Genomic DNA, 25,746 nt, shown 5'->3' on the forward strand with positions numbered 1-25,746 from the left:
GTGTCCCTTACTGGTGATGTCCTTTATTGTAGTGGATGCAATGGTAGTTACTTGGAATTCATTATTTGATAGAATGCTGGAGAAGAGTTTGGCAGTGGAGTGGGTAGGTAGGGAGGCCTAGGGTCATACAGCGCTGCGAGGGCATGTAGGAAAATGACTACGATTACGCCACGTTTAGTTTTGTCATCGTGGTACGAGCAGATACTGTTGGTCAGTTTGCGGTAGATTTTTTAAGAATTAAACTGATCTAAGTATGCATTTTTTTTTCAATGCCACAATATTATTTCGGTCCAGATTTAAAAAAAAAAATCAATTTGAATATCTCAGCTTCACGTCACCACTTGTGACTGAACTTCTGCCTTTTCAAAATTAAAGGCAAATAAAATACATTACAACTAATGTTGGTGGACGGAAGCTTGATCCAAGGAATGAGAGCCACCCTCCCTAGGTGCTGAATGACCTTTGGAAAAAGATATTTTCACAAGTGTCGGTATTTGAAAGAAAGATATATACCGTATTATAATATAGAGACTTTTTATTCCTAGCATTTCCTTAATGACAAAACAAGAAGACTTGGTACATGAAAATAAGTTATTTATTTAATGTCAGAGGAATCATCACTGTTACCGACAGCTGAAGTTGGGTGTTGCTTGGTGTTAAGTCTTGCTAGCAGGATTTATTGAAGTGGGTGATCTGGATGGTGAAGTCTCTAAACTTTTTGGGTTTAAAGCCTTATCTGTATATGAGCCATTTAACACGAATACTTCGGTGCCTAAAAAGTATTAAAACGAACTCTATAGAGAAATATGCACCTTTTAGAGTATATAAATGTCAGTGCATGTACACCCCTTGGGTTATATAACCGAGGTGTCAAGTATATGGAAACAGCTCGAGGTAGACAAGAGGATGTCTTCATTATCATCTGGCTCTAAGTCTTCAGACGGCGTCGGATTCGCAGCAGTGTTTCCGGACAGCGTCGTACGAGGGCATTTACTATCTTCAGCTAGCATTTTTACTGCTGAACTGTATGCCATTCTTGCAGCACTTATTCGTATCGCATCTATGCCTGTGTCATCATTTGTAGTAGTCTCAGACTCCCTTAGTGCTCTACAGGCTATACGAAAATTTGATACATCTCATCCCCTAGTTCTCCGTATCCAACTTTGGCTACGCCGTATCTCTACCAAACATAAAGATATTGTTTTTTGTTGGGTCCCTGGTCATGTCGACGTACAGGGCAATGAACAGGCAGACACTGCTGCGCGGTCAGCAGTATATGACCTACCAATTTCCTATCGAGGTGTTCCATTTCTAGACTATTTTGCTGCAATAGCTACCCACCTTCGCACCCGTTGGCAACAACGTTGGTCAACTCTGCTCGGTAACAAACTTCATTCTATTAAACCGAGCATAGGTTACTGGCCGTCTTCTTGTCATCAGTGCCGAGGTTGGGAGACCACTCTCTCCCGCCTTCGCATTGGCCACACTCGTCTTACTCATGGGTATCTCATGGAGAGGCACCCTGTTCCTCTCTGTGAGCAGTGTCAAGTTCCAGTATCGATTAGCCACATTCTGTTAGACTGCCCTCTCTATCAACGAGCACGCAGAATTTACCTCCAACGTCGTCTTCGTTCTCCTACTCTCTCTTTACCTTCCCTTCTTGCTGATGGACCCTCCTTTAATCCTGACTCTCTCATTGACTTCTTGACAACGACTGATTTACTCCACAAACTCTGATGATACTTTTCGCACTCCCCTCAGCCCTTTCTGGTTCAGTCTCTTGCTGCCCTTTACCCTTTCACCATCCACTGCCCCGCTGTTATCCGTAACCTGTTGCTCATCCATCTCCCTTTTGCCACCTGATGCCCTCGCTTCCTTCCTGCCCTGCAGCGCTGTATAGTCCTTGTGGCTTAGCGCTTCTTTTTTGATTATAATAATAATTCATTATCATCACTTGTCAGGCGACCCAGGTAAGTCTACCTTATTCCAAACTTGCACCTTCCCCGAGCCGAAGACAAGAAAGACGGCAGCTGCTCCTAGATATATACCTGCTGAAATGTCGAACACTTTGCGCCACTGACCAAACGTTTGCTGTGAGGAGAGAAAAAACATTCAGAGTAGCTAGAGTACAGCTTAAGAAAGTTGCATAATGAGAAAACTATTGTGTTGAAACTTTAATTTGCAGTATTTAATATATAGGCTTCAATTTTTGTTGTAATTCATGAAAAGTTTAAGGATTTTTTAATTAAAAATTACAGACAGTAGCACTGTGTGATTACCTTGATCTATAAGACAAATTTAATAGGCAAGAATCAGCCGTGTATAACTTACACACTCTTAACGTAAGAAGATTTTACTATCACAAAACTGTTCTTTCAAAATAAGGAATAAAATGCGTCAGCCTGAGCTGGAAGACTTCATTAGTGATGAGAACATCTTAAGCATTGCACGATTACTTCATCAGCTACGGGAACTTTAAATTTTTCTCTCCCCCCAATGAACAGCAGGGGTGTCACTAGCACGTTAAGAGACCATACAATAAGTGTCAGGGGCCCGAGACTGTTCAACTGCCTCCCAGCACACATAAGGGGGATTACCAACAGACCCCTGGCAGTCTTCAAGCTGGCACTGGACAAGCACCTAAAGTCGGTTCCTGACCAGCCGGGCTGTGGCTCGTACGTTGGTTTGGGTGCAGCCAGCAGCAACAGCCTGGTTGATCAGGCTCTGATCCACCAGGAGGCCTGGTCACAGACCGGGCCGCGGGGGCGTTGACCCCCGGAACTCTCTCCAGTTTTTTTTTTACTCCAGGTAAACTCCAGCAGGGCTGGTGCTACTTTTACTGGTTTTTTTTCTAATGACATAACAGACTTAGAGGAAAGGGTGAGGACATACCAAAAAATAAAAACATACATTTATGTAAACACGAACATACAGGATCTCAACAACGAGATCCTCTCTAAGAGGAAAGGTGGCCGTGTCTTTATGCCAGGGAAGGGCTCTTGATAAATGAAATTTGAATACCGTCCTCTTCTTAGGGTCAAAACCGATTACCTCCCATTCCTCAGGTGCCGATTGATCCTTACTGGTTTAAGGGTTCCCCGTGAATATAACAAAGCGTTATTAAAACTTTGCAGGGTATATGGGTACAGATAACACTGCAGAATACATGGGTACAGATAATACTTTATACTAAGCGTTTATTTTACATTTACGGACAAACTTTCTACTGGGGGGGGGGGGGAGGTGTCATAGCGCCTGTTTAACGGTAAACAATCAGGTCTGATCCAAGGAAAGGATATCCATAATTCCTTAAATCAAGAGCACTTCACCAGCACCGAGACACCTCCCACCCCCTACTGACTTTTTAAAATGATAGAATATGACAAACTGCTATCTGTAGAAAGGGGGGTAACAGCACACTGCTGATGAGTTCAATTTTGCTAAATAAAATGTTTTACAGAATACGTACCCTGTTGTTGGTGAGAGCTCCTACCGTCATGGGAGCGATGAAGGCTGGGATGGTGGCAGCGGCGTTGGTGATACCGAAGAGGGTGCCGGCGAAGTTGGGGGCTATGTCGACGTGGTTGACCATAAAGCCTGTATATATGCCGCCCTGCAGAGTGACAGCAGTGAAGAGCAGAGCTATGGTCGCCCCCCGGTCACACTCTACCAAGCTGAGGCACAACAAACACACAGCTGGACCTACGTTTGCTGTGGGAGAGGTAAAGATATGAATAATCTTACACAGCTCTTACGTTGCCTTCTCTTTGTAACATATCTGAGGGAGGAAATGGTAGACTATTGTACATAGGATTAATCCACTACAATCACATTTATATTTGAAGGTAGTTAAAAAAATGATCTGACGCCTCTGAGAAGGAATATAAATTCGGCTTTGCTGGGAGAGTAACTTAGTCAGAAAAACATGCACAACTCCATTTTTACTAATTTTCCCACATTGTCAATTTAGCAAGGCAGGGTGAGCCATAGAAGGAAATTAATTCACCATCACTCAATATTTGTTTTGCCAGAACCGCAACATTCTCACCTCATTGGTATATAATACCAGTAAGTTGATGAATAAGACATGTGCAACACCTGGGTATCTAAACTGATGAGAAGTTTCGCCAATCAATGGCCTTTTCAATCCAATATAAACTGTAAATACTGGAGATGGTAGAATTGGAGAAGAAATTCTGAGACGTTCACTCCTTCAGCCTTTATAGGTGTTCAGCCCAATAGCCTTGATACATCTAAAGAAACGAGAATGGAGACTTGCATATTTGAGCCAAAGTTTAGCAATTGGAGATATCAGATCGCACAGTGACCAAAATACATCTAGTTTAATGCTAGTTTGGCCTAGGCAACCCACCCTCACTGCCTGTCCAAATTTCTCCGTACCCACCCTGTGGGTTTGTGCTGCATAATCATATCAAATCAAGTGGGATAAGTGTGTGTGCGTGTGTGTGTGTGTGTGTGTGTGTAAGGGAAGGTGTGACAGGGCAAAAAGTGTGAATATACGAGACAAGAGTAAGAGATTCATGTACTTACCGATGGTATTTGCGACCTTCCTGACAGTCTGGGTGGAGAAGGTACCGTTCTGCCGCAGTTTATCTCCCGCGACACTCACCATGAAGCTGAAGATAAACATCCCCAGGTAGGGCATCCCGCTCAACACCGCGTTCTGGCACCATAACAAGCATCTTACTTTTTTTCTGCGTTGTTAAGTTTTTACATCATCGTTGCCACGTTATCAGTGTGCGTGTGACTCATTTGAAAGACTTTAGCTAGTGGTCAATATACATGAAAATTTTTGATAAAGAATGGACAAATGTAGAAAATTTTAGCACCAAAGCTGCGCTCAGACAAGACCCTAACGAATGGAAAGTACAAAAATATCTCCACTTGGATAACAATTATCAAAATCTCTCTCACACACATTCCATATACAATAAAATCCCAGGAAATAGGTGATATCTTTTATAGAATATAACCACAGTGAAAAGTAACAGTATTCTAAGCGTTACATATCACCAGTTTCCTGTGATCACAGTGCAAACATTATGTGTATAAAATCTTACTACATATCCCTTGGAAATATAAAAATAGACCCAGTAAGACTCCAGATGACATCCCAAACAAAATATATTTCCTGGCCTTCACTTAGACAACACAGAATTAAATTCTCATATTCAACACAAAAATATAAATGTCAGATGTACTGACAAATAAGTACTGTTTGTTATGTAAGTCAGTGTTAAGTCAGAAAGACTTGGGTTTAGGTCCCCGTCGAATACTAAGACAAATGGACAAGCTTTGTGGCACCTGAGGTTTATCTTCACTTAACAGTAAATAGGTACCAAACAGTCGGCTGTTTTGGATGCCAGTTTTTTTCCTTCATATCTTGTAAAAAAAAATAGAGTGAAGGTTGTATTTTTTTTTCCTTTTTTTCAAAAATATGATCTAAATCAATGTACATTTTTCTTCAATAGATCTGTAATTCAAATTTTCTTTTATCTTAAAGTGGTGACCGAAAAAGTAACGAAATAAACAAGTCTAACTCTGGGACTAATTCATATCTGATCACAATATTAAATCCATTTATATTTACATTTTTTCCTCACTAGCTCCATAGTAAGTATACTAAATTGAAAAAAGTTTGCTGCTTAGACCAAGTCTCTTCAACACAGCTGCCCAGGTGTCGCTCGTGTCTTATTCACCAGACTTTTAGGTATTGAATACCTTTGATTTATCGATAAATTTATATTACCTTTAAATTTAATACACACGCTATTAGGTGCTGCCCATAAATTTCACTATAGTCAGCAGTGGAATCAATCGTTTTTAATCCACATCTAAACCTATGTTGAAAGCTTTTATATTAAAAGTTCTGTGCCCATTATCTCGTTATCCTACCACAGCTACAGTCCAGCCCTATGCGAGGCATACTATCACCTCACCTGGAACGTGATCCATAACAGTCGTCTAACACCCAGGTACCTACTTACTGCTAGCTAAATAGTTGTAAGGAAATATGCACCATGTCCCCACTATCCGGTATTAAACCCGAGTCCTTCAGTCGAGAACTGAAATCATTACAGCTGAGGTAAGAGCTAAAGCCAGGATTCATTGGGACTCACCAGATTGATGTCTAGCTGCAGCATTTGCTTCATGTAAAGAGGCAGGTCAGTGAGCAGTATGAAGAAGCCCCAGTTATTGAGCATCCCACTCACTAGGATCGCCCAGAACGGCACTGACACCACCACGGATCTCCATGGCACAGGTGGTGCCTAAAAAAAAAAAAAATACCAAGCTAAAAAAAAAAAAGACTAGTGAAATCCTGATTTTTAAAATGCATAAATAATCCGTACATTGGAAAGTCAAACTGTATTGTTCCAGTCACGGTATTGTGCCTTTTTAGAATTTAAAAGATTTCTAAAAGATTTTATTGGAATGAAAATTAATAGAAAACATTAAATCACATGCAGTACCTAGATTTTTTAAGTAATAAAAAATTTCAGCATCAGCGGGTTATCTTTGCATAACAGTAGCAATATTAACAAAGACAGTTGGTCAACATTTTTAAGCCGCTTCAGATGTTGGGAAAGAGGAGTGATGCCTTGTTCACCTTTTTGTCCTTGGTGTCCCCCAGAGTAGCAAAGATATAATCCCTCTCAATCTGAGTGATGCGAGTGTCTGTGAGAGGTGTGTCTGAGACGACCAGGAACCAGGCGATGCACCATACCAGCGTCATGCACGCCTCGACGTAAAACACTGCCTCCCACCCCAGCCAGTCTAGTATAGCCGCAGACAGAGGAAAGGCCACAATGGTGCCTGCCTGGGACCCTGAGTGGTGAAGATAGTCTTAGGATTATTAACCAAGGGTAACCCAAAGACATATTTCCATTGTGGTTTCCCTTAGGATGCGACCGACAACAGCCAATTAACTCCTAGTTACTGCTAGACGAATTAGAGGCAGCAGGTGCAAAGATGGTCCATGCATTTTGTTCAGTCCAAGAATTGAGCCTTAGTTTTTTCTAGTAGTGAGCCAAACGCTACAACATTGAGATACATTAGGAAAATTTACTGCAGTAAAGAAACATGCAGGAAGACGTGTATTATACTAAGAGAAAAACAGTAAATACTCAGTGGTGCAGAGACAGTTTAACGTGTCAAAGCAACCTTAGATTGCACTTTTTTCTGTAAATAATGAAAGGTAAACAAAAGATTACGAGTGCTCAAACCTGGGTTAAGGGACATTACCATGGACCACGAGTTAATAAGAAAAATGAAACAAGCATATGTTCTGTCAAAGTTTTACAGGTGTAGGAATATCACCTGTTTAACCTGGATTTGAAATCACAAAGCCATGTTTAATCATGAGTACTAAATGGTTTCTCACCAGCGTAGATGATGGTAGAAAGTGTGGAGCGCTCTAAAGGTGGTGCCCAGGCAGCTAAGAGAGCGTGCATGGCCGGGAAGGTCGCTCCCTGGAAAACAAGCAAGTTGCAGAGTTTCAAGCACTTAAATGCTGGGGGCGGTGGTTCAATGGTCTGGAAACGAGTGTCTCCTAGGAAGGGTATGTCAGTTGACCCGTCACTGGCTTACCGAAGCAAGGTAATACACAAAAGATGATAGTTAATTAGTATTTTAGAATATATTTTTAATGCCTGTATGGATATCATCTTATCTCAAGAGGCACCCTTCAATGATCTCAATCTATTGTAGATACTATATCCACTACATTGGTGCAGGCTCCAGCTCATTAATATTCACGAGAAAGTGCCGACTTCATTCATACAGCGATTGTGGAATAATCAGTTTTAATCCTAAGAAGAGGAGGGTAGCTCCATTCCTTGGATCGAGAGCCCTTCACCAGCACCGCGGCACTCCCCTTGAGGGGAGGCTCCAGTCGATTGTCATTGTACATTGTATAACGCAGTGATTAATAGTGAATTAGAAATTATAATTATTGCTGGAAATATTGCGGGAAATGTCCATTGAAGCCTGTGCCTTCATCTACATTGTAATATTCATGAAACTGAATTAATTATTCGTATAAGCATTTCATTACTTCAGTGGTCTGGTAAGTAGCCAGTATCATTGAAAACTTGCTACATCTTGTTCACAGTCTGTCTTCAACAAGTGTCGCAGCCAACAAGTCACCATACCGTGGATGTAATCGTTCGAAAAAACCCACTTAAGGCGACGTTTCAGTCTATCCTGAACCATTGTCGAGTTACTTCATAATAGTCCAGGACGGACCGAAACATAATATTCCTCTCTAAAATGCGGATTTTATGACTAAACATTTTATTTGTATTCTCTGACATCCCTTTCAAGCAAATTTGGTTAAATAGCTAGACTGAATTGATGGATGGTTGGAACAGGGCGTTGAGTCACGAAAATAAGTTTTGGCGTTACTTAAACTCGCGTCTGTACTACACGAACTCACCTCCGCAAAGCCCAGCATAAATCTAACGGAAATGAGGGCGATGTAGTTGAATTTGGCTGCGAGAGGAATGAAGAGAGAGAAGACTGCTGTAAAGAAGAGTGCTCCTCCGTACACCCAGCGAGGACCCCATACCTCCGCCAGACGACCTCCTGATCAGAGTGTAGAGAGATCAGTGATAAAGGTGAGCTAGAGTAGCTGAAGGTGAGCGGAGGAAGGAATGTGAAAGTGAGCAAAGGAAGAGATGAGGAAAGTAATCTGATAAGAGCGAAGATCGCAAGAGTAATTGCTGCAGGAACAGCAGAAGTAACAGTACTAATGCCAATATCACCAATTTTTTTTTATATTTTATTTAAAAAGCACAATACATATTCATATGTATACTATGCATACGTTACATAAACTAAGACATGTTATCCATTAAATATGAAACAACAATTCCACATTCCCTATCCCAGCTCTTAACCTATACTTAATAGTCACACTTCAATTTAACATGATTGCCATCCCCAAAAATTCAATCATACATGTGACTACACAAAAGGCAACCCACACCCAAACATACAGTAAGGTTTAATAAATTCAAATACAATTTCTTACTCACAAAAGACTATATAATCCAAAGAAAATCACACGTAGTACATTATACATAAAAGGCTATATACAAAGTCATACCCATATAATCGGTTCCTTACCCCCTCATTTTAACAACGAATACAAGAACGTATAAGTGATTAATAAAAAGAACTATACTGAATATTATCAAAATTCCTCTACCACACATTCCAGAACTTAAATAACACGTTACCCTTAGGTGAATTTTTTTTTTTTTTTTTTTTTATTTTATTTAAAAAACACAATACACAACATACATTTGTGCTATATTTAGATTACATAAACAAAGAAACATTATCCATTAAATAATAAAAACAAACAACTCCACATTCCTTATCCCAGCACACACTCAACTATAAATGCTTGATTCCCCCTCCAAAATGCCCAACCAGCACACACAACATACATGTAACTAAAACCAGCCCACACCTGAACATACAGGTGCGTTTATTATATCCATAAACTACAGCCAGTCTCTTATAACACAAAAGACAATATAATCCAAAGAATGTCACACTTATTTACATTATATATGAAACTTTATAAACAAAGACATTCTCATATAATCCAATGCGTTACACTCTCATTAGTATTGTATATTAAACGTTATACACAAGGACATAATTACAATATAATAAAATTACAATATAATAAAGGTGACAAAATAGCCATTTCCACACCTTACCACAGAGAAACTAAACACTATTAAAATAACAAATATACACACTCATGTTACATAGCACATTATTATCATTGTGTTAACAATGCTTTGAGTGTTCCTTCTTGTAGTTGTCTCACTGACAAAGATCATTTACCTTATTAAAACTATGATCATCAATGACCTCTTGTCTTTCAACACATGGTAAAACTAAAACATTCACACACAAGAAAACTCTCCAGTTTCACCACATCTGACATGTCATCCCCTCCCATACAACTCTCATGACAATCCTACCACAATTACATATCCTTCATTATGGTCATAACTCGCTCTAGACAAGGAAAATGGTCCCTTAGTACTTAAGTAGCCAAATTACTGAGTCCCCTTACCGTTATATTTCTATATGCCTCCGGGAACGCAGTCGCCCACCTGTTACCATAAATGAGTTTATTTCTGCATACTGTGCGATAAATTCCTGCCGCAATTGCCCTTACCCTAATCCCCCCTCCTTTTTCCTTCAAGCCCCAGGAATAAAACAAGAAATCTGTCACAATGTACAGAATGGCTCTTTTTACAACCTCAGACACCCCTCTTACCTCTAAAGTTAGGGCACGCAGGAGCTCTACATTGCCCCCACCCATTAACTTGAAAACTCTAGCCAGCCACACCCTTACCTGCCCCAACTCTCTACAAAAATATACTGCATGAAAAGCTGTTTCCGATTCCTCACAATGTTCGCATTTCGCCTCCTTTACCAAACCCATCACACACAAAGCCTGCTTTGACGCTAAAATCCCCATTACAAACCTATAAACTAACTCCCTTACCCTAGGCATTAATTTAAGTTTCTGGAAATCATGCCAAATCGTACCCCAATCATACAAAGGGTATACCGCCACCCCTTGCATCACTTCTGGTTTCCTACTCATCTCTACTAACCTTCCCACCTTGAGCTTTTTTACCTCACCTATTACTAACATGACCCTTAGCATATACTCACATTCCATCAAGTCCTTTCCTCCCCACCAACGACGTACATCCCTCATCACCCGCCCAACCCTCACCCCTTTTACCCCCCCCTCCCTTACGTACTTTTGTTTAACATACATTGCCTTAACCCTCGGCCCTAGCATCAAAAGCCCTACTCCCCCTCGGCGCACATTCGTCATAACCACCTCTTTACTTAGCCATGCTCGTCCAAAACCCCATATATAACGAAGCACCCTTCTCTGTATCTCCTTTATCTCCTGTTCCCGTAAAGGATACACCACTGCCACGTTCCACACCTTACTATAAACCAAAGAATTTATTATTATTGCCCTTTGCATTAGAGTAACATCCTTCGCTCTTAGATTCCTAATCCGTTGTACAACTTTCTCTCCCACTAATTCCGAATTCCTCCGTCTAGCCTCTTGCTCATCTGCCATATAGATAATCCCACAAATTTTCAGCTGTTCAGTCACATCCCATCCAAACTCCACCCCCATTCTACCCCCCACCCAATCTCCTATCTCTAATAATTTCGATTTAGCTCTGTTGACACGCATGCCTGACGCCTCTCCAAAAAACCTCATTACTCTCTCCACCTTTCGCAAACCTTCGACATCATAGATCAGTATTGTTGTGTCATCTACATAACCAACTACCTCTGTGAACCCCTTACCCTCCTCCTGTAACGTTGTTGCTTCCTCAACCATTCCATAAAACGGGTGTTGCATACATGCAAACAGAATTTGAGACATAGGACACCCTTGTCTCAAACCTTTCTCCATTTTCAACACGCTACCCAACCTACCATTAATTTGCACCTGAATCGTAGCTTCTGCATACAAGGTCTTCACCCATTTTACTATTCCCTCCCCAAAACCCATAAGCCTTAAAGTGTCAACCATGTACTCTCTATTCACACCGTCATAAGCATTCTCCCAATCAATGCCCAAAATTCCACCACTCTTACAACCCTGCAAAAATTCCCTAATACGACTATGTCCATCCCTCATACTACGACCCGGAATTCCCAACTGACCCTTGTGCACCATACCACCTATTACCTTCTTCATCCTGTTCCCTAAAATCTTCGCAAAAATCTTATAATCTGTACACATTAAAGATATGGCCCTGTACGTGCTCAGTGTTCTCCCCTCGCTTTTTTTCTTTACAAGCACGACCACACCCGTCCTCTGTGACGTTCCCAATTTCCCTTCCTTCAGCATACAATTCAATACCTGAACCAAACAAACATTTATGGTTTCCCAATGCACTCTGTAAAAATCATTGGAAAGCCCATCAATTCCCGGTGCTTTCCCCTTACTTAAATTGAACACTGCCTCTTTCACTTCTTCCATACTTATTATTCCCTCCAATCCCCCTCTGTCCTCCCCACCTTTCCCCAAGACCTTCACCCCTCCTCTTTCTTTATTAACTATCCCCACATTACCTTTTTCCCATTTCCTTTTAAACCAATAGTCCGCATAATTACTTATTCCCTCAGTTGTCACCAACATTTGCCCCTTAGTATAACCTTCCAAATCGTCACTAACCTCTAAAAGTATTATAGTGGACTCCTGTTGTCTAATGCGAAAACTTCTTAACACACTACCCGACGGTTTATCTCCCCATAGCACGGCATCCATACCTGCCCTTACCCTTAATTCATCAAATCTTTCATTATGTATGTCCCTTAGTCTCCCTCTTAGCCCTGATATTTCTTCAAAAGTCTTCCCCTCATCTCTTGCGTAACACTCATTGAGCTGCTGTTCCAAATAATTCTGTAAACCGTACCTCCACCTCGCCTCCTCCCTTCCTTTATATTTATAAAACCCCGCGATACCAGGTTTAGCCCTATTTTCCCACCAATCCAAAATACTCCCTACCCCATCCCTTGCCCTCCACAATTGTCCCCACCAGTCTCTAAACTCTGCATTCACCACCTCACTCCTCACCAACCTCGCATTTAACTTCCAGAAACTTGAATATACCTTTACCACTCCCTCCCAATCCAGTTCTACCAAAACTGCCCTATGATCCGAAAACCCTACATCTACTGTTTTTACCCCTCCTACCCTAACTGCCTCCGTTATATAAATCCTATCTAACCTCGCTGAATAATTTCTCCTAACAAAAGTATAATCCACTCTCCAAGCCCCACTCCCCTCCACGTCCCTCACCCCTGCATCCTGTAAAACATTGCGTAACGACCGTAATACACAACCCGCCCCCCTTGGCTCCACGTCCCCCCCCCTTATAACACAGTTCCAGTCCCCCCCTATTACAGTTACTAGAGGTAAACCCCTTAAAAAATACACTAAAACGTCTCTCACAAAATCCTCTTTTACTTTGATTATATTCTCTGCTGGCATATAAACCCCAATGAAACATACTCTAGATGCTCCCCACTCACCATCCACCCTCACTACCCTCCCCCCCGCTTCTTCCCACTTTATAATACGTAAGGGACCATTTTCCTTCACAGCCACTGCCACTCCCCCTTTTAACCTAACAGACCCACTTACATACAATTTATAACCCTTTAATGCCAAAGCACAGCCTATCTTATAATTATGTTCTTGTATAAAGCATACATCCACATTATATCTCCTCAAAAACCATTCCATCCATACTCGTTTCACTTCATTCTTCAATCCATTTACATTTACAGTTACTATCGTGAATTATTTTAAAAGTGGTGGTTTACCCTTTCTTCTTGGCACACACCCTCCTATACCGTCCTGTTGTATGGCATCTTTCTTGACAGCTTGCTTATTCACCCCCCCTATCCCTTCATTATCCCTAGAACCATTGAACCCTACATTACCCCTTCCCTCTTTCCCCTTATGACATACATCCTTTCTCCAAGATTTTACTCCTGTTCTTTGTCCTGGAGTAAGAACATCGTCCATCTCAGACGTTCCTGCAGTTCTCTTACGAGAACTCCCCTCCCCACACACCTCGTCACCTGTCTTTTCCGCCCTATGGACCTCTGCCACAACGTTGTGCACATTAACATTAGTGCACACAGTATTCCTAACCTCTTGATCCTGCTGCACAGTTGCCTGCACCAGGTTACACCCTTCATCCACCTGTCCCTCCTCAACGTCATGCAAAAAGGAACTAAGTACTTCCTCCAGCAAGCCATCCTGTTGGCCCGTACCTTCCTCATCAGACGTCGATGTCGTCTGTCCCTTATCAACTGTTAGTGGTACACTTTCCTCCATAGTCGCCTCAGCCCTATCCACTTCGTCACTCCATCGGCAAGGAATCTTGTTTGGCCTTACTCCTTCCTCCGACACCCCCAGATCATTCCTCTGATGTAAGATCACTGGTACCTGTTCCCTCCGTCCAGCTTTTTTATAGCATTGGGCCGCCATATGTTCAAAAGAACCACATAATCTGCAAGTCTTCCGCTGCCCTGAGTAGTACACGTAGACCTGCGTTCGGAAGACCTCCATAAATACGTATGATGGAATCGGCTGCCTCAACGTCATTTTAAGCGAAAATGATCCTTCAGGTAACCCCTCATAAGGTCCATTTTGCCACACCCCCATCACTGCTGAGTGGATTTTCCCATAGCTGTTAAACACCGCCGTCACATCATGCTCCGTTGCCTCAAAAGGCACGTTTCGTACCTTCACCCACGTCACATAACTGGACACATCATGTAAGCAGACTTCCACCATAGTGTTCACTGCCAGCCTCTTCTCTTGATATTTGTTGACTATGCTTGTGTAGAATCCTGCGTCTTTAAACTTGATGAAAATTCTCGACACACCATTTACTGCTACTCCATATAATTCTTCGGTCGGTATTCCATATACCTCACTGATGATGGAATGCAGTAACACGTGCATGGTTGTTCCTGTAAGCGTGCCACGCACCAGTTCCACACAAACAGTGCTCACCCGGCGTGCAAAGCGATCCGCCATGTTGTATGCACAAAACAGGAAAACTGCGCAGTAAACCAGCTGTATCAGGAGCTACTGCGCAGCCTGTCCGCACGGCACAATAGCGATGCGAACAATGACTTAGGTGAATTACCACCATTTACAAACCCCTTTTTAATAAATTAATAAACCAGTACATACAAAAAATATTTTCATGCACCGTTTTGACAAAAAACAAAAACCTCAAGTAACCTAACAATCAAAATACATAAGAACACAGATATGTACATTATGTTACTACACGGACACTTGTATAATTGGCAGAATATACATCCACAATATTCCATATCAATAATAAAAAACAACAACCATGAAAATCAGAAAATCATTGTATAACATGTGTTTTACACATAAATTAGAGGATACACTTCTTTAAACAACCTATGTACATATTTAATATAAACCATATCAAATGGGTTCTCACAAGGACGGGGCAAACTTGTTAATGACTAAACAAAATTCTAATCTCCCTATCTGAAACACAATTAAACCTCATTGACTAAGTCATATTCTTCACATTCTCTTGTGCCAAGGTATTACAATCCTTCTTTTATAAAGAAGTACCGTTATAAAGGAAATACTTGTATACTAATTATCTAAAGAAAAACTAATCAAGGGTAATATGGAAAGTACTTGCAGCTACACGTTAAAACTACTAAAAAAAAACTTGACTACAGTTTTTACTTGCTTTATTTTATATTTTAAAACCCCTTCTCAACGTTAATAAAAACACATACTATAATTCACTGGTAAATCATTTTTTCACGTGTTCAGTACTACTTAGCCTAAAAAGCATAACAGCCACTTAAACCACCTCTCCTCGATAGTGAGTGCAATAAATAATATACCCAACCAATATGTAATGCAAGGCATTCCAATTATGACAATGTGTCCAAGGTACTGATCGCCAATATCAAATATCTCTACAGGAACATAGCCATTTCATAAATATATGCCCTCACTATCTCACCCTCACACCACCTTCCACACTGCTATCCTAACCTTACACCCCCCCCCTCACAAAAAAGACCCTACCCTTGCCCCCCCCCCTGTTCCCTTAGAAGCTGTGCTACAGAAAAATTACGATAACCTATCGAAAAACTTGAATCCCATCTCCCCCCATATATTAACCTATTCCTACACCTTGTCCTATAAAACCTCGCTGCTAACGCTTTTATCCTCAACTGCCCTACAATCTGCCTCATACCCCAAGAAACATGCAAATAATCTGCCATGACATACATCAAAGCCCTACCCACCTCACTTGCTACCCCACTAACATCCATTGACAACGATCTAAGAAAAGACCAACTCCCCCCCCCCCAACAGCCTAATAACCCCCGCCATCCAGACTCTCACCACTTCCAAAGATGAACAAAAATATACCACATGATATGCCGTCTCCTCCTCCCCACAGAATAAACATGTTGCCTCTCTAACAAACCCCATCTTATGCAACATATACTTAGATGCCACCACACCCATTAGAAAACGATACACCAACTCCCTAACCCTTGCTGGTATCCGAAGCGTCCTGAACTCCCTCCATATAACCCTCCAGTTATACATGGGGTATACTGCGACCCCCTGCAATGCACCCCTTCCCCACACCACACCCACCACTGCTTTTACCTTCAACCTTTTTACCTGCCCCACTGCCAACATGAATCTTAATACATCTTCACACTTTCTCAAATCCCTACCACTCCACCAGTTTCTAGCATCCCTCATCACCCTATCCACCCTAACACCCCTCTCCCCCCCCACCCTTAAATACCTCTGCTTAATATATAAAACCATTACCCTAGACCCTAAGTCCAACAAACCTAGACCCCCCCTTTTCACCTCCGTCATGACCACATCTTTGGACAACCAGGCCCTCCCAAACCCCCACACAAACCTCAACACCCTCCTCTGTATTTCCTGTATATCCTGCACCCTCAAAGGGAACACCTCCGCTACACCCCAGACCTTGCTATACACCACCGAATTAATTACCAACACCCTCTGCTGTAACGCCACTTCACTGGCCCTCAAACCTTTTAACTTGCCTATAACCCTACTCGTGACTGCTTCTGAGTTAATCCTCCTACATTCCTGCAATTGCTTCATATACCATATCCCACACACCTTAATTCTATCACAAACCGTCCATCCCATCTCCTCCCCCAATCTCCCCCCAACCCATGTTCCTACTTCTAATAACCTAGACTTTGCTAAATTAACTACCATTCCTGAAACATACCCAAAGCTCCTAATGGCCTCTCCCACCCTACGTAAAGCCACCCCACTCGTAACTAACACAGTTGTAGCATCCACATAACCAACTATGCCCCCCATACTTCCCCCCCCCCCACCTCCCCCAATTCCTCGTCCACAGCCTCAAAGAAAGGATGTTGCACGCATGCAAAAAGCAACTGTGACAGCGGGCAACCCTGCCTTAATCCCTGTTCCATCATCACCGCCCCCCCCAGCTTACCATTAACTTGCACCCTCATTACAGCCCCCTCATACAGCGTGCGCACCCACCTCACTACCCCCCCTCCAAAACCCAATTTCTCCAAACATCCCCACAAAAAGTCCCTCTACACACAGTCATATGCCTGAGCCCAATCCAAGCCAAGGACGCCCCCTCCCTGACAGTTCTCTATAAAATCCCTTATCGCACTATGCCCATTCTTCATAGTCCTTCCCGGAATCCCATACTGTCCCTCATGTACTCTACTCCCAATTACCTTCTTTAACCTGTTCCCCAATACCTTCGCAAAAATTTTGTAATCCGTACACATTAACGACAACGGACGATAATCTCCCAAGCCCTTCTCCTCTCCTCCCTTCTTTGGCACCAAGACAACGACCCCAGTTCTCTGTGTTTGCGCCATTCTGCCCCATTTCAACATATAATTCAGAACCTCCACTAGGCACTCCCTCAGAACCTCCCAATGCGCTTTGTAAAAATCATTAGGTAACCCATCTATTCCCGGTGCCTTCCCCTGACTCAACCCATTCACCACTTCCCCCACCTCCTCCCCCGTAATGCCTCCCTCCAACTCCCTATTCCTCTTCCCCATACCCTGCGGTACCCTAATCCCACTAAATGTTTCTATCCCACCTACCCCTCCCCTTCTCTTCCATTTCTCCGTAAACCAATCATCAGCATACCTACTAATAGAATCTGTGTCCGTGAGACCCTGTCCCCTCACATAACCCTCCCCACCCTCCACAACAATATGCGCCACGGTAGTCCTCAACTGTCTGTCCTTGAATTTTCTGAGAACATACCCGGTTGGCTTATCACCCTTTAGTACGTCCTCCAATCCTGCCCTGACCCTGAGTGCATCAAAACGTTCATTATGCATCTCTACTAAACGACTCCTAAGTTCCCCCATAACTCCTTCCCCTCCCTCCCTACTCCCCCCCCGCATAACAATCATTCAACTGACCCTCTAAATAATTCTGCAATCCAAACCTCCAACGTGCCCTTTCCCTGCCCCTCTTCCTAAAAAATTCTACAATTTTCACCTTTGCCTGCAACTCCCACCAATCTAACAAATCCACCTCCTCATCCCTAGCCTCCCAAAAGCCCTTCCACCATGACTGAAAAGACCGACCTTGATCCTCCTCCTGTAAAAGCCTCACATTTAATTTCCAATAGCCCTGATATATTCTCGGAATACCATCCACCCTAAGATCAGCCAACACTGCTCTGTGGTCTGAAAAACCCACATCTACTGTTCTAACTCTCTCCACTCCTATCCCCTGCCTCACATAAATCCTATCCAACCTTGCCTCATAACTCCCCTGTACATAGGTATACTCAACCTGATACCCCCCCCTGCCAACCACATCTACCACCCCGACATCACCCAATGCATCCCTTAAAACACCCAACACACACCCCGCCCCCCTAGGAACTACGTCTACATGCCTAATCACACAATTCCAATCACCTCCAATTATCGCTATGGCAGGTAAACCCCTGAGATGATATAACAAAACGTCACGAACAAAATCTGATTTTATCCTTGCGTTACCAATCGCAGGCATATAAACTCCCACAAAACATACCCTACTCTCCCCCCACCACCCATCCACCCGAACAACCCTCCCCCCACCCCCCTCCTCCCACCCCATGACTCGCAAGGGACTGGTCTCCTTTACTAAAACAGCCACTCCGCCCTTTAAAAGCGTTGCCATGCTCACAAACAACTTATATCCTCTCAATCTCAACTCACTACCTGACTTATAGTTATGCTCCTGTAGGAAACCAACATCAACATCGTACCTTTTAAGGAACCACTCCAACCACACCCTTTTAACCTCAGTTTTTAAGCCATTAGCATTTATCGTTACACACCTGAATGGTCAAGGAGAGGCGGCTTACCCCTATGCCGCTGTGGCTTGCTCACACTTCCCTTCAGGCTGCTTACACTTTCCTTATTACTCTTTTTAATAGAACTTCCTACCCCCCCTTGTCTCTCCCCCGATTTTCCCTGGACTCCCCCCCCTGTAGGTGAATTGCGGACCACCTCCGCCCAAACCTTCTTACCTGGTCTTTGCCCAGGTGTTAAAACATCATCTAATTCAGTCAGCCCCGCTGGTCTCTTCCTAGAGCTGCCTCCCAAAGCCACCTCTTCCTCAGGTACATCCTCCCTGTGTACCTCTGCCACTACAAGTGTATCCTTTCCAGTGTTCGCTACTACTTCCGACTTCTCACTCAGGCCTTGCAATTGCTGCTTTTCACTGATCCGTTCATCCATGTCCCCTTCTACCAAGGCCTCCTCCAAGAATTCCTGGAGCACTGACTCCAAGGACACCTCCTGTGTCGTCTCCACCACTTCCTCCACCACCTCAGATGTTGGAGAAGGAACTTCCTCCTCCACCGGGAGTGTGACACACGTCCCCATCTGTTCACCCTCCTTCTCCACCTCCTCACTCCATAGAGTAGTCCCATTCTTCGCCGCCTCCACCACACTCGCCTGCTGGATGTCCTCCACCGGGACTGACACCCCCGGGTCAACTCTACGTGCACATTGTGCCGCTATATGGTCAAAAGAGCCACAAAGACGACACGTTCTCCTTTGCCCCACATACGACACATATACCTGGTTTCTGGTGCCTGGCAACATTACATACGAAGGTATAGGCGTCTTTAAAGTCATTTTGATATTGTATGACCCTTCCGGGAGGCCCACATATGGTCCATCCCGCCAAACCCCACCTCTGGCTTCATGAATGACACCATACTTGCGAAAAACTTCCTGTATACCAAACTGCGTTGCCTCGAAGGGTACATTCCTCACTCGTACCCACGTGTAGAATGTAGATACGTCATGCAAGCACACATCCATCGTCGAGTTGAGACACATTCGCCGTTCCTGAAACTCCTCCACCACACTGCTGTAGTAACTATTCCTCAGGAACTTTACAAATACTCGTTTCATCCCATTAAGGGCCACACCATACAGTTCCTCATTAGGGATACCATATAAATCCCTAATAATTGCAGGTAGAACGACGTTCATAGTAGCAGGGCTCAGAGAACCCCTCAACAGCTCAATGCAAACTGTATTTATCCTCCTGCCGGTGTACTCCGCCATGTCTGAACAGTGAAAACTGCGCAGAAACCAGTTGTAGTGGGAGCTACTGCACAGTGCGTCCGCACGGCCCAACAGCGATGCGAACAATGGAGGAAGGAATGTGAAAGTGAGCAAAGGAAGAGATGAGGAAAGTAATCTGATAAGAGCGAAGATCGCAAGAGTAATTGCTGCAGGAACAGCAGAAGTAACAGTACTAATGCCAATATCACCAATTGTACTTTTATACAGCAGATATATAAAATACCTAAATTTAGAGCTCGTCTTGTATAATCGATTTAGTTAGTTGACTAGACAAACACTAACTAATCTATAGCCGGAATATCTCAGACTAACTTTATACCATCTTGTCTAAGAACATTTATGCCTTTAACGAAACACTATTACACCTTACCTATTGTAATGAAATAAAGTCTAGCACAATACACCTTTATTCCCACACTGATATATTGATCTCATGGAAGTATCTATTAATTAATGCACAGTAATCATGCATGTTGAGTAGTGTACACACCAGGGATTTGTGTCCAAATATAACCCCAGAAGGAGGCGCTGGTGATGAGGCCTTGTGTCCACTCGTCCCACTCAAACTCTCCTTCCTATTTGAAGAAAAAAATGAGTAAACGGAAAATATAAATCACTAAGAAATGCTTACAATATGAAAATATTACTTAAATATACAAAGTATAATTTAGATAAACATGGCAACTCTGAAGGTTCGTCTCGTCGATATTTGAGTTTTATGTTAAGACGGTGTGGACTGATCTTGGTTAGGTAAGATTTGTCAGGAAACAGGACAAGTGTTTCCTAACGAGGGTCTTAGATGACCCGCCGTTGGAGCTTCTTGTCATCTGACCGAGGCCTTCTGCTAGCTTACCGGTCCACCCCTTTAAAAATTCTGATTATAGTTATAACCATTTAGTAGCGAGTACTGAGCTTGGAAAATGGGTTAGTAAGAATAGATTTGCTAGTGTCATTACGGGAAAGAAAATAGCAGGGCTTAACCTAGCTCGTGGGTAATATTACTTCAAGCAAGTTAAATCATGCCGTGGAAATTTTAAATCACACAAGAATATAGGGATTGCACTTTGAGATATCTGCTTGCAAAAGTTCTGACTCTCACAGCTGATGCTTATTAGAAAAACGTAGGTGGGCGAGCCTTACTGTTGTGTTTGTTGTTTGGTCTCTCCTCTGAACACGTGAACATTTCATTTGTGTGGGATAATGAACAAGCCATAGGCTTAAGTTTGTTCCACGAATGGTGCACTGTTTACTAGAGATAATTAAATAAAAGTTTGGAGCCGTAAATATAGCAGCAGATCCATGTTGTGGAAAGATTCCGGTGTTATATTATTTGTGGTTAGGATAAGCAGTTGAAAAATGGCACGAAGTACACTTATACTTTGGTCTTCCAAGACATTATATAACTGACGTTATATTCCTAGTGACAAGCCCTCCATGACAGATTAACTATATACAGAGATACACATTATATACGCATGTCGTGCCAAATAGGTAAAAAATCAGTCAATTAGCAAGAACTCATTTAAAGTTGTGATGAATGGTTTGAAAAACCGACCATTCATCACAACTGTCAGACACTGCAGCATCATGGGATCTTGTTACAAAGAATTCTTCAACACTTTTTCAACCTTTGGACGATGACCTACTTCGACTAGTGGATGGTACCACTATGACCCCGCCTCCGCCTGCTTCACCTCACTACAGTATATAAGCCACGTCTACGGCCCTATGCTGTACATTCTACAAGGTTGATGGACTGAACCCATCGACTCAGGCTGAGGGACTGATTACCTCATACTCCTCCTCTCCTTACGCCTTCCTCTTTGTATTAGACTGATGAAGCCACTGTGTGACGAAACGTTTCCTGAATAAAGATTCCCATATGCTACATAAGTGTCTCAATCTTCAACTCATTTAAAATTTAAGTCCTTTCTAAAATTTTCTCGTAGGTGCCTCAGAAGTAAATTGCAGTTTAGTGTCCATTGTATTTATGGTTTTGATAATTTGGGGACGATATCCTGTGAATGTTCATTCAAATCGCATATCATTTTTTAAATACTTAATATAAGCTAACCTTACTGAAAATTTACATAACTTATGGTTTACTGGTAGCGCCTTCGATGTGCAACCGAAGGAGCCGGGTTTAATCCTAGGACGGATGGAGATGTGGGCATGTCTGCTTTAAAGAATAAGTTTCAATAGGGAACTGTTGTGCGTCGCATCCTGGTAAAGATGATCTAAAAACCTAATGGAGATAGGCCACACTGATTGGTTTTCCACACTGATTGGTTTTCTTCTGTATCTGCCTGGCAAAACCATGGTGCATTTATAATCGAAGATAAACTCTGGCTACATGTAAAGAAGGATACTCTACGTAAGCTAAAATTCTTTAACTTTTCCTTCTCAAATCTAACATTGATGAAGGCTCCCTATCTATTATGGAAAGCTTTCGTTAATTTTTCCCCCTTGTTTTTGGAGTCTGCCATATTTATCACTACTTGCCATCCAATATATTGATGTAAATCAGTAGTATACAATACTGGCAAGTTGATAAGACATGTGCAGCATCTGGGTACCTACATTAACAGACGTTTCCCCAACTGGTTATGTCCCTGTGTTGTATTGATGAAATCGCTGGTTGGCAAAACGTCCACAAAATAAAGATACCCAGATGTTGCACATGTGTAATCCATCATGGCTATTTGTTAGTTGCAAAATAATCTCAATACTCACGTAATCATTGGCGTCTTCTTGATCTTGAAAGTTGCAAGCGTGTGCTGGGCTGGTGGTGTTGGTGGAGTTAGTGGGGTCTGTGCTCGCCATGGCCAGGATGGTAAGGTTCATGTTCACCCTTAGCATGTAGTTGAACACCATGCCCAAGAACGCCATCACTGCCACAAAGTACCGCTTGGGCAGGTAACCTAGGAAGAACATCTTACTCAGGTGATTAAACTGTGGCTCTTCGCTGAGCTGGTACCTTGATGCTGGTGCAAGACCCTCGATTCAATGAATGGGTGTTACCCACCCTTCCCTGTTAACCTTGCAGAAGTTTTACAAGCCCAACGTGTTTAAAATTTCCATGAATACATTACTACTACTAATAAAATTATGGCAGAAACAAACCTGGGGGAGAAGCAGAACATTAACAACTACATGTCTGGGTCTCACACTGACGTCCTCGACATAATGCGAGGCCAAAATTTACATTTCTGTGAAGCGCAGTTCCGTGTTAGTCATTCAGCGCAAGGAGCTGTGCAGGCTTGATCCTCTGTTTGCTGATCACTAAATACACTACATAACTGTATTTACCAAACCGCATTGTCTCAGTACGGGTTCGTTGGTTAACACGTTCGTGTTAATAACCGACTCACGAAATCATAAAAACACTATTGTAAACAAATCGCTGAACGGGTGGGGTTTGAACCCATGGAAAGAAGCCTGAAACACACAGGCCATGGATTCTCCTGCCATGGGATCTAACTCCACCAGTTACGCGATTCGATTTAATAACCTATGTTAAGAACTTATGAAAAAGATTCTTAAAGTTTCTACAAATTATTAGTACTAGATTATAAGTTACTAATCCTAGAATAAATTACATAAAGCGTTACTAATAAAAAACATCCAAGGGCTCTCACAGTCGCTGTACAAATTTATTTTCTGTAGAATTTGTAAATATTCCAGATATTAACATTATTGTAGTTAAGTGTGATATAAAAATGAGGACAAAACTTCTTAAAAGTACTTAAATAAATTATTAAATGCTTCACCTTCCCCCCCCCCCTCCCCACCTTCAAACAGAACACAGGAATTGATAATGAGAACCAACCGGAACTGTAGTTAAAATGATAAAGTCAAATAGGGAAATATTGCGAGGCATTATTCTGTTAATTGTATAACTTATAATGACCTCTATGTTGAAATTTGAAGGAATCACAGACGTAGAGCTTACCTTGTTGTTTCCATGATGGCGGCTCCATGATGTCAAGACCTCACTCAGTCAACCCAGGATAGACCAGGAACCTGGGATAGACCAGGATACATGACAAGGATATATATACTCCTGGGCGTTTAATCCCTATTTTATGGTATAACGTATTCTTGATTTCGCGAGTCATGGTGCTGAACAGGTTATGAGAAGTATTAATGACCTTCATGCAGGCTACAGGTCTTAAATCAAGAGAGGATAATGGAATACTGATTACCTTAACTAATGAAGATTTATTTATATTTGAACTTTAATTATGCTGTTCCTAATTAAAATGACTATACTCAAAATACTAAAAGTATGATTACATGATTATATACATGATTATATACACCTGGAAAATCCTAGAGGAACTAGTACCGAACTTGCACACGAAAATCACTCACTACGAAAGCAAAAGACTTGGCAGACGATGCACCATCCCCCCAATGAAAAGCAGGGGTGTCACTAGCACGTTAAGAGACCATACAATAAGTGTCAGGGGCCCGAGACTGTTCAACTGCCTCCCAGCACACATAAGGGGGATTACCAACAGACCCCTGGCAGTCTTCAAGCTGGCACTGGACAAGCACCTAAAGTCAGTTCCTGATCAGCCGGGCTGTGGCTCGTACGTTGGTTTGCGTGCAGCCAGCAGCAACAGCCTGGTTGATCAGGCTCTGATCCACCAGGAGGCCTGGTCACAGACCGGGCCGCGGGGGCGTTGACCCCCGGAACTCTCCAGGTAATACTCCAGGTAAGCGTATTCTTAACTGGGGGGTGAAAATGTTAGTATGTGTGGCATTAATGGCTCTTGTGTAGTAGATAGGCTTTAACTCCCATTAACCAACCATTACAAGAGAGTAGAGCTGTATATTTTATTGTACGTATATATTTTTCTAGTAAGGAGAGTTTTTATAAGATATTTGAGAATGAAATTAATGCATGTACTGACTTAATGACGAGAGAATTGAGCATTAATACAATCGCTTCCTGAAGGTCTGTACTTCACGAGAAGCTGACCCAATAAATACTTGCAAAGCAAGTAATTATTATTATAATAATCAAGAAGGAAGCACTAAACCCGTAGGATTATACAGTGCAAAGCAAGTAAAAAGTTGCCAGTTAAGAGGCGAGGATGAGCTACCAAGATAAATATTCATTCGTCAGTGAATATTAAGAAGCGTCTATCACACGCACAGACTTATATACAACGTTGATGACTGCCACCCAGAGCATTTTAGTAGTCAGTGCGGTGGCACCGACAACATAAAATTAGTTCGGATTTTTAACGCGGGGGAAGGTTAGCCACTGAGGACTTATTTCCATTGTGTCTTGTTCCCCAGGATGTCATCCATACCAGTTTAACAGCCGGGTACCTACCTGCTGCTAGGTGAACAGGGACAGTAGGTGTAAGGAAACACGCCCAGAATTTCCTCAAGTGTCGGGGATCGCACCATGGACACTGAGGCGAGAGAATTGCCAACCAAGAA

General features: G+C 42.4%; 1 protein-coding gene across 1 annotated transcript; it reads right to left on the reverse strand.

Moving 5' to 3' along the window:
- Nucleotides 1-517: 517 nt before the first annotated feature.
- On the reverse strand, nt 518-25,746 carry LOC128700199 (sialin-like). The gene is made up of 12 exons (XM_070100743.1): nt 25,637-25,746; nt 24,242-24,312; nt 23,023-23,210; nt 20,780-20,864; nt 8,456-8,604; nt 7,403-7,490; nt 6,629-6,846; nt 6,141-6,290; nt 4,552-4,684; nt 3,470-3,711; nt 1,941-2,091; nt 518-911 (listed from the first exon to the last, which is right to left on the reverse strand). Exons 2-11 carry the CDS (start codon nt 24,267-24,269, stop codon nt 1,951-1,953), a joined length of 1,422 nt encoding a protein of 473 aa, XP_069956844.1. The 5' UTR covers nt 24,270-24,312; nt 25,637-25,746; the 3' UTR covers nt 518-911; nt 1,941-1,950.

The sequence above is a fragment of the Cherax quadricarinatus genome, chromosome 74, assembly GCF_038502225.1.
Source record: "Cherax quadricarinatus isolate ZL_2023a chromosome 74, ASM3850222v1, whole genome shotgun sequence".
Lineage (NCBI taxonomy): Eukaryota > Metazoa > Arthropoda > Malacostraca > Decapoda > Parastacidae > Cherax > Cherax quadricarinatus.

What these genes read in the sequence shown, in the direction of transcription:
- LOC128700199 (XM_070100743.1), bottom strand. Translation starts at nt 24,269, where the DNA reads ATGGAGCCGCCATCATGGAAACAACAAG. An exon ending in TGCAGCTAGACATCAATCTG is followed by an intron (nt 4,685 to 6,140) that starts GTGAGTCCCAAT and finishes TTATGGTGCCAG; the next exon opens with AACGCGGTGTTGAGCGGGAT. An exon ending in GAAGGTCGCAAATACCATCG is followed by an intron (nt 3,712 to 4,551) that starts GTAAGTACATGA and finishes CCTCTCCCACAG; the next exon opens with CAAACGTAGGTCCAGCTGTG.